Below are 10,600 nucleotides of genomic sequence, written 5' to 3'. Positions count from 1 at the left end.
ATTTTTTTCTGTTGGACAAGTAAGATGGATATGAATGGGCGGGGGGGGGTCCGGACCACCTGGATCCGCCCCCCCCCCCCTTATATATTTTTTGACAAAACGTATGTAGTCGTAGGGCGGCATAATCAGTTTTGCACGCGGGCGAACAAACAGCTAGCGGCGGGCCTGGTGGCGTGCGAGTGTCGCGCCCAGCTCCGTTCATTTAGCAAGTTGCCGCGTCCGCCGCCGGTAATTACCTCATTTTAATAATGAAGCTTCATTTCAAACCCGTGTAATAACATGAATAAATAATTTTGAATTTTTGAACATCGCGCGCTTACTGCGAACAAATCGAGAGGTTACTCTTATTGCAAATAGCTCCACAATTTCATTCTCCGGAATTTAATATCCTACCTCCTCTCTCCAACTGCCTAAGTATGTCTTGAATGCAATCTTTCATCAATACTTATTATGTTGAATGAAGAGCTAACTTAACTCCTTTCCATTATTGTTGTAGCACTTGCATCGTAGCAGGCGAACCTTTAGTATGCACCAGTTGGTGACCTGTTTGCTACTAATAACTCCATTGCTGAACAATGTATGTAAGAACAATTAGTAAGCGATAATACACCAGGCGACGGCCGGTGGGTGGTGGCCACACAATGTATGTAGTGGTCAACTCGACTGCACGAGACTGTATTGCAATTTTTGTATAATACCTGCATGAAAATCTTGTATATTGGAACAACAGGAAAAAGTCGTTTTGTGCCTACAGCACAATAGTACTGTAAAACTAGCAACATTTTTATTACAACACTTTATACGGGCGGCTGCATAGTTAAAAACAAAAAAAAAGTTTGTAGGGTGATCTTGATACCGTATATAATTGAGCAATAAAACAAGATACAAAAACTACGAACGAAAGTCTATAAAAATAAATTACATTTACAGACTAACAAATAGAATAATAGTTTCCAACGATTTTTATTACTTCAATGATCATGATTGCAAGTGCACTAGCATATACGAATGCGGGTAACTAATTGAACTATTTAAGTAAATAGGAGCGGGCCCCACGCCTTCACAAACGTCTTGACACGTCTGCTGTTTACTTGGCGAGCTCACGCACGCGACATCTCCGCATGACGCACTCCGCCGACATCTCGTACCTACTGCAGTGATCTGAGGTAAAGTGCGTGTCAGAGCGTAGCTATACAGATGGACAGGCAGACACGTGCCGAACTATGTTGATGGAGCTAAGGTGCAGACTGCACGAGCGGCGCTGGCAGCCAGCCAGCAGGCGCCGCCAGCCCCAGGCGCCCTCTCCCATGCAAATTATAAACGAGTCTGCAATCCCGCCCCTCCTGAACACTTACTAAATGCACTCAACTCACGAGGCTTTACTCCTTGTGAGTGCTACACTACACACACCTTCATTAAATAGTAACGAGAGCTCCACACAGCTTTGCACAGGCTGCTCAATGTTTAATGTTAATGTAATGTACCCTCAGAAAAGATTAACCCCTCAATTGGTCTTGCCTGTAAACAATAATGCATTGTAGATCGCATATTATATGTTTATACAAAATTTTACCTAGTAAAAGTAGCACACGTACACGTATTGCATGCATTCAGGTCACCAGAGATAGTCATAACATTTTATGCAATACATATTGGGTAATAAATATATACTAATGTCAAACTTTTTTTTCAAGACTCCGAAACTACTGAAGCGATTTGAAAAATTACATATTTCTTTGATTTGAAAACTACACACTTCCCGAGTAGCATAGTCGACGTGACGTGAATGACAATGCGGGTCATCTGATAGTTTATAATAAATGTCGAATTTCAGCGTCGGACATATTAACCCTGTGGTGAGCAATAGTTAGATAATCGGCTGACGTGCTGCTAGTCAGCGGGTCGGAGGTCGCCGTCAGGTCGTTGAAGTTGGCCGTGGTAGTGGACATGAGGGGATCCAAGCAGAGCAGGTGGTCCCGCATGTCGCTCCACCCGCCATTGCCCCACGGGGGAGGCTTGGAGCCGGAGTCTATTCTGCCGCTGCTGCCATACAGCATCACCGCCTTCACATTAACAGGAAACAACTTGGCATCAGCGAGCCACGCGCTGATCTGCCGCACCGCCGCGCGGCCGCTGGGGAACATGCTGGTGGACAGCACGCGCGGCGCGGCCGTGGCCACCACGTCGGCGCGCCCGGCGCGGAACTTGCCGAAAGCGTTCAGCAGCGAGTAGCTCCAGCTGACATCGTCGTACATGCAAAAATAAGACGACACTGCCATGATTTTCTGCCAGATAGTCTTATTGAAAGCCAATCCATTGTCGAAAGGTGGTCGCCAAGCCAGCACCGAAAGCAAGTCATAGTCTAAATACTTCGCGTAAGGCCTCCCAAACGACATAACATGAATTCCTTGGAGATAAGACAGAGTACGCGTCGTGTACCGAAGCATGTACAACAAATCCGGCAAAACATAGTTGTCCTCTTCTAGGAATATAACGGTGCCCTTAAAATTGTCGGACCAATCCAGGTTATTAAAGATGAAGCAAGCCTTCCACCACCAATGGTGCTTGTGTTCCGTGAGGCGACCGTCGCGGTTACTGCAGTACTTGTCTCTCTTGCCCTGGACGCTGAGGCAATCCTCGGGGTCGATGCCGGGGAACTTGTTCGGATACAGCTGGAGCGAATACGGGTAAAATATCTGCATGTACCTGCAGAAGGTGATGCTAGCCACGAGCTTATTGATCCTGTTGTCGTAGTAGCTGTGCGAGAAGACGACGAGCACGGTGTGAATGTAGCGCACCTGCGCGAGCGACACGATGAGGGTCTGCAGGCGCTCGGCATCGCGGTGCACCTGCACCACCAGCGTGGTGGTGTCGCCGCGCACCGCGCCGTACCGCCGCGTCTGGAACACCTCGCGCTCGTTGTTGAGCAGCTCGACAAGGCTGCTGAGCCGCTTGATCTCCGCCGCACGCAGCTTGTGTCTCGGAAATTTAAAGTTTTCTGCAAACTTGAGGTATCCCCGCAGATGCTTCGGCACGCTCTCGGTCTCCAGCGGCCTCCAGTAGAAATATTTCAACACTAAGTAGACACATAGCAGTAAACAACAATAAACCGGCACTCCCCTAGACCTCGCCCTGAATATAAGCAATTTTAAATTCATTTTGTGAGTTAATCTGGCACAAATTTGTTTTGACAGATGAATGAAGTGAGGTGAGTGAACGCAATGGAGCCATAATGGAGCGGGTGGTTCGTGAGCATTTCGTGAGCGACGAGCGAGGTAGCAAATGTTCAACATTTTACAGCATCTACAATGAAAGCTTTTAAAGTAGGTTTAAAGTGGATTAATAGCTATGTCGCGTATACAGGGTTACTGGTAAGTAGACCGCATCCTTTCATGAGGTGATAGTATAGGTCAATACGGACAAATTTGACCATGGGATACACTAGGCAAAAGTTAACCCGTTTGAAGATAATCGAATTTCAAGATCTTTTCTTTACAAGTCGTCTAGGTACACGTATAAATTTTTATTATTAGTTAAAAGTCTCGTTTATGCGGTTTTTTGTGTGTTTTGTGCCTTTTTGGATAGCTAGATAAATGTAGATGTTTTTTAAGTATTCTGCACAAAAAAATGAAGAGTAATATTTTTGAGAAAATAGCTACTAAAAAAGTAATTGCTGTTCGCTATAATTTCCTCTGTGATTTGTACAGTTTTATGGTTTGTTATCATGAAGTGATTCATCTTCTATCAAAAAACACACAAAAATCCACAAAAACGAGACTTTTGACTAATAATGAAAATTAATACGTGTACCTAGACGACTGATCTTGAAATTCGATTATCTCGAAACGGGTTAACTTTTGCCCAGTGTATCCCATGGTCAAATTTGTCCGTATTGACCTATACTATCACCTCATGAAAGGATGCGGTCTACTTACCAGTAACCCTGTATACTGGGTTACTTGTAAGTAGAGCGCATCCTTTGACAAAAGTTAACCCTTTCAAGATAATCGAACTTCAAGATTTTTTCTTAATAAGTCGTCACATATTTTTTATTATTAACTAGCTTCTGCCCGCGACTTCGTACGCGGATCCTGTCCCTTATGCCAGCGACTACGGGGTCAGCAAAATCAAAGATCTGAATCGTCTGATATTGAATTTTAAGGGCCCGTTGACTTGAAAACAACGGAATACGCATAGCCATTAGAAATGTTCCATATATTTAATTTTTGTACTTTAACGGCAAAAGCACAGCAGACTAAACAAAACGCTGAGAACCGAACCGCAATAGACGTTACCATAGGGATAAAAGTAGTGATTCTAATTAGTCCGCATTTAAGTTGTGTGTGGCAAAAATATTACACGTATTATTACGTAAAAAACATTAAATGTTACTGAGATGACAAAGTCGTGATGACTTAGTGGAAGTCGTGGTGGTTTAGTGGGTAGAGAACCAATCTCTCAAGTATGAGCGTGCGTCTTTAATTCCAGGTCTGGCAAGTACCTGCCAATGCAACTTTTCTAAGTTCGTATGTACTTTCTACGTATATTTTGGATACCAATGACCGTTATTTGGAGGGGATGTTAAACTGTAGGTTCCGGCTGTCATTGAACATTCTTGGCAGTCGTTATGGGTAGTCAGAACCCAGTAAGTCTGACCAGTTTTACCAAGGGGTGTTGAGGGTTGAGCGGTTAACCGGGTTGTGGAGGTCAAATAGGCAGTCGCTCCTTTTAAAACACTGGTAATCAGTTGCATCGTGACTGGAAGTCGACCCTAACATAATTGGGACAAAGGCTCTTGAGATAATAACGACAATAATAATGAGATATAAGCATCGCAGGATATCTGAGGCTGATGACGGGGAGTAGCGACCCCGCGGGGCATATATACTGAGTTCTCCAGGGAAAGTATACTGTCCCCCATCTCCGGCCGGTCGGAGTGAACCATGACGGGGGTAGGTCTCACGCCTCTGGCTTGGCTTGACCATCCAGAGTGGAGTCGCTTGAGCAGGGTTAGTAGCCCTCCCTGCTCGGAGGATAGGTGCCTCGTGGTAAGTGACCCACAGGGAGCGCGTAATCTGCGTTTAAAATCCGCCGAGGTATCCTCACACTTCAGCCGCTCATGTCCCTGTTGCCCTTTTGTTGCTATTCAGTGACAGATTCCCGGGGGCCCAGTAAGTGAGCTGGCGAGTCTCCACCTGCCATTTTTACATGTATCTAATACATTGTCATCGGCAGGAGCCATAGTTGCCGTAGTTTCCCCATTCCTAGTCCATTAGCCTCCCATCACAATAGCCCAAGTAGTATTCATCCACAGTTTGCAATGGTATAGCACAGATTGTCTTTTTTTTTAACGACGTTCACCGGGGATTGTCCTTGGGTTCATTTCTATAGTGTATAAAGGGATAATTGTCGGTTTTGTGTCACCATTTCATTAAAGTTGTCTCAAAAGGGCTTCAGCGTGTTGGCTTTGGCCTCACGTTTGCCTCCCAAAAATTCGGAACTCTGTAGTCCCGAGGTCTGGAAGAGACATACAAAATAATAATGAGATATATATAACGCAAAAAATTCGGAGAGTGGGGGCTCGTGACGCCACGTCTAGGTATGTAAAATTTGTACTAAGCAGTGACTTAACACAAAATTCAAGCGTGTTATATCTTTGTTATTATTTGTTTGTGAGAAGGAGAAAAGAAAAAATACGTGTCCATTATTTTAGGGTTATCTAAAAGACGGACTAATTACTTTTTTTGATTCACCATACCTATTTCATAACATTCATTTCTATACATTTCAAGTGTAGTATTGCTCTTGAAGTTCCACATCAGGTGTTTCAGATCTTCGATGTTTATACGTCAAAATAGAGAGTGCTTATCAGATTGAACCACTTTTGCTAAAACGTCATATCTTTATAAGCTATAGTCTAGCTGGGCTCCTGGGTTTCCACATCAGGTGTTTTACATCTTCAATTTTTATAAGTCAACAGAGAGTGCTTATCAGATTGAACAACTTTTGCTAAAACGTCATACCTCTATATGCTATAGTCTAGCTGGGCCCCTGGAGTTCCACATCAGGTGTTTTAGATCTTCAATTTGTATAAGTCAATAGAAAGTGCTTATCAAATTGAACAACTTTTGCTAAAACGGCATACCTGTATATGGTACAGAGAAGCTGGGCTCTTGGGGTTCCACATCAGGTGTTCCAGATCTTCAAATTTATTATCTCAGCTGAAAATGCTCATCACATGAAACAATTTTTGCCATGACACCATTTTTGTATCTCTTATAGTTTTGTTGGTCTGTTGGTGTTCTGCATCAGGTCTTCAAGTTTCGAAGATAAATTATAGTCTATATGTTGACCAGGCTTAATACTGATACAACAAAGAAAAAATCATTGAAATCCGTTCAGTAGTTCGGAAGATTAGCGTGTACAAACAAACAGACATACAGACATACAGACATACAGACATACAGACATATAGACAGAATTTTTTTTTTGGATTTGTGCTCCATTACTGTTTCTAAACCCCACCCAATTATTATTTTTTTAATATATTCAATGTACAGACACAGTTTTTTTACAGATTTATTATATGTATAGATTAAAAGTCTCGTTTTTGCGGATTTTTGTGTGTTCTTGGATGGAAGATGAATCACTTCATAAAAATAACAAACCATAAAACTGTACAAAACACAGAAGACATTTATAGCAAACAGCTCTTTATGCTGAATTACTGAACTTATTTTTGACAATTACTTTTTCTTTTTGTGCAGCTTACTTAAAAAATATTTACATTTATGTAGCTATCCACCTAGACGACATTATAAGAAAAAATCTTGCAAGTTCGATTATCTTGAAAAGGGTTCACTTTTGCCCAGTGTATACCATGGTCAAATTGGTCCGTATTGACCTATACTATCACCTCATGAAAGGATGCGCTCTACTTACAAGCAGGTTTTTGGAATAGGAGCTACCAATTAAAAATAAGTATATTATATAGAAGTAAATAAAATGGCCAATTTAGGCATAAAGGACAATGCTAATCTTTGTATGGAAGTTGGGCTCAAGTGTTGCCCACAGTAACTGCATAGTGTATTATGTTCCATAGGCTTATATTAGGTCCCAGACCAAAGCATTTCGAAATCTATCCCGGGAGTCCTGAGAAAAACTGGTTTGACTCTTATTCAATATTACATAAAAATAAGCTTACGAACTCTTAACTATTCCACTTTTATTACCTTAATTGAAATGAATTATATTCATTGACAAATACGAGGTATTGTACACGACTACTTTTTGTTAACCGACTTCCAAAAATGGAGGAGGTTCTTAATTCATTTGTATTCTTTTTACGTTTGTACGTGCATAACTCCGTCGTTTACCAATCGATTTCAACAATTATTTTATTGTTTGTAAGGGCTTACTTCCTCAATGGTTCATTTGTCATCCGGCCCAGGGTCTGGTGATGGAACCTCTAAAAAAATCGGGAGCGACTCTCGAAAAATTGTAGACACATATCGAGTAAAACCTTGTCATTCGGGTATATGTGTCAGACACCACAAAACTGTAAAGGTTAAGATCTGACCTGACAATGGAGACGACAGAGAGACGAGGGAACTCCTCAACGGTATCTACTAACTACCTCATGTTCGAGCTTATTTTATTCCTCTTGATAAGATTTTTCTAGAAGATAGCTTATTGCGCAGGCACCTTGTAGATTTAAACCGTAAATTCAAAAATATTGCGGTAATTGCCTTTTTTTTTCAGAAAATCATTGTCAGTTCTTATTAGAATCCAACGCTTTTAGAATTTATTTGAAAATCACAGTAAAAAAAACCCATTCCAACATTTTCCAGCACTGGATCCTGACAGCGAGATCCTAAGACTTATTTGGCAGAAAAGTCTTATCAGATTAATCTCTCGGGACCCCTGGGACCGATTTCAAAAATATTTTGATTTCATGTTTAGAGTGAAGTAAAGAATCTATTTCAATCACTCCCACTACTGGGCAAATGGCACAGGCTTTGTGAAGCGATTGTTCATGTGGAATATAAGAACCGGTTTTTCACCCGGACCCCAGGGACCGATTTCAAAAATATTTTAATTTCATGTTAAAAGTGAAGTAAAGAATTTACTTTAACCACTCCCACTACTGGGCAAATGCCAAAGACTTTGTTAAGTGACTATCTAAGGAGAACATTTGAACCGGTTTTTCTCGGGACCCCTGGGACCGATTATAAAAATATTTTAATTTCATGTTAAGAGTGAAGTAAGGAACCTATTTCAATCACTCCCACTACTGGGCAAATGCCAAAGACTTTGTTAAGTGACTATCTAAGGAGAACATTTGAACCGGTTTTTCTCAGGACCCCTGGGACCGATTTTAAAAATATTTTAATTTCATGTTAAGAGTGAAGTAAGGAACCTATTTCAATCACTCCCACTACTGGGCAAATGACATAGGCGTTGTAAAGCGACAGTTCATGTGGAATATTAGAACCGGTTTTTCTCCGGACCCCAGGGACCGATTTCAAAAATATTTGGATTTCATGTTAAGAGTGTAGTAAAGAACCTATTTTGACCACTCCCACTACTGGGCAAATGCCAAAGACTTTGTTAAGTGAATATCTAAGGAGAACATTTGAACCGGTTTTTCTCGGGACCCCTGGGACCGATTTCAAAAATATTTTAATTTCGTGTTAAGAGTGAAGTAAAGAACCAATTCCAAACACTCCTACTACTGGGCAAATGGCTCAGGCCTTGTCAAGTGACTCTTCATGGAGAATATTTGAACTGGTTTTCCTCGGGACCCCAGGGAGCGATTTCAAAAATATTTGCATTACGTGTTCAGAGTGCACTAAGGAACCCTCTGGAACTACTCCCACTGCTGGGCAAACTATGAGCCCAGACCCTGGCATTGTCCTTTGCAAAAATACAATTTAAGACAAAAATGTAAAGGAAATAAGAATAAATAAAAAGCAAACAAAGTGAGTGGTTCCCAGAAGCTTTAAAAGTTAGTGCGGCCCGCCCTCGGTCTGACGCGCTCCCACACAACTTTCAGATTTTAATTTTTTGTCCGGGAAGTTCAATTTGACTAAGTACATTTGCATTATAGGCTTACAATTTCCTCTTGTTCTTTACGACCTTAAATAAAGTTTGAAGGCGTTCCGGGGATTCGGAGCTCATCCTGCGGATAAATAATATGCGGACGGCTAATGGAGTTTATATTGACAGTTATAATAAAATACAAGCCGGAGCCGCCCCACTGACTGAATAGCTCGCCACTCGTAAATTATAAAGTAGCGCGCAAACGCCCACCATTATCTGCGCTGACAATGACGTTCACTTTGATTTTCTCTTAAAACAAACTTTTCTAATAAAATTCTAGTTCGGAAGTAGGAATTTTTGAGCGCTTTCACTTGAACTGTCTGGAAGCGCTGAGGATGATAATATTCATTATAAATAATATTCAATACCTATATTCAATTCGTGTTAATATTGATACTCACTGTCACTCTAATCTACGTCTGCTTAATGAAACTATGAAGGTTAATAATAAACGTGTCCTGTACCTGTGTCCACAGGTTTCAATGGACGAATGGATGACACACTTAAGTAAGTGTCTGGTTACAAAATAGCACATTGATTTCAGGATTATTCTCACAATACATACGTGTAATTTCTAACGAACCGCTGCTATACATATACTCCCTTATGCACTCCCCCATGATCTTCCTTATATACTTGCTTATGTATTCCTCGCAATGTATAACCTTCTGAACTACCTTATGTACTCCCCGCAATGTACAACCTTCTGATCTGGCCTATGTACTCCCCGCAATATACAACCTTCTGAACTGCCTTATGTACCTACTTCCCGAATACTACCTATGTACCCTGCTTATGTACTCCCTCATTCTCCCTATGTACTCCATTATGTACTCCCCTCTATACTACTTTATATACTCCCCTTATAAACTCCCTTCTAAACTGCATTATGAACTCGATCCCGTATCTACTTTTCTAATGAATTCCCTTTGACAATTTGAGTTTTTATTTTTATTTACAATACATATTTACAATAAATATCAAAAACTATCTTAGTAAAACAAACAACTAAAAAGCGTCAAAAAATTCGTCCCCATCGCTGTCAACTGGGAGCGTGCCCAAGAGGCTGGCAGCATTACCTTGTTGGATCGCCATGCTGATTCTTTGTCCGAGGTAATAGCCAGCCTTCTGGTCACGAGAAGCGTCAACCAGCCGCCTAGAGAGATCTTTAAATAGAATGTGGGCATTCGGACCCCACGACCCGAGGGTTTCAACCCCAAACGGTTCGAAAATATAGTTTCCGACAAGGCCACTATATTTCCGCCGCTTGAGGTTCTCCGCAGCCGCAGCGGCAGCAGCAGCACAGCACGCAGAACTTGGAAGGTGTGATGGCGCAAGAGTATCGACACAGGTTGCGTCCCATACTAAAGGCCTACCTATCTTCCAAGGGAATAACGACATACCGTCTGGTCTTAAGAGACCAGACTTGCCGTTTGGTTCTAATACAGCTGGTACCCCGACAGCAACAAGAGCTCGACGTATAATGTCATTGATGTTT

The 10,600-nt window shown here is 41.7% G+C and overlaps 1 protein-coding gene across 1 annotated transcript; it reads right to left on the bottom strand.

Moving 5' to 3' along the window:
• Positions 1-1,811: 1,811 nt before the first annotated feature.
• On the bottom strand, positions 1,812-3,158 carry LOC124633158 (alpha-1,6-mannosyl-glycoprotein 2-beta-N-acetylglucosaminyltransferase-like). Its single transcript, XM_047168293.1, has one exon. The coding sequence runs from the start codon at positions 3,156-3,158 to the stop codon at positions 1,812-1,814; it is 1,347 nt and encodes a 448-aa protein (XP_047024249.1).
• Between the last annotated feature and the right edge of the window lie 7,442 nt (positions 3,159-10,600).

This window comes from Helicoverpa zea, chromosome 9 (assembly GCF_022581195.2).
Source record: "Helicoverpa zea isolate HzStark_Cry1AcR chromosome 9, ilHelZeax1.1, whole genome shotgun sequence".
NCBI classification, from domain to species: Eukaryota; Metazoa; Arthropoda; class Insecta; order Lepidoptera; family Noctuidae; genus Helicoverpa; species Helicoverpa zea.
The sequence above is the reverse complement of the archived record's forward strand: the minus strand, read 5'-3'. Positions and strand labels throughout refer to the sequence as shown.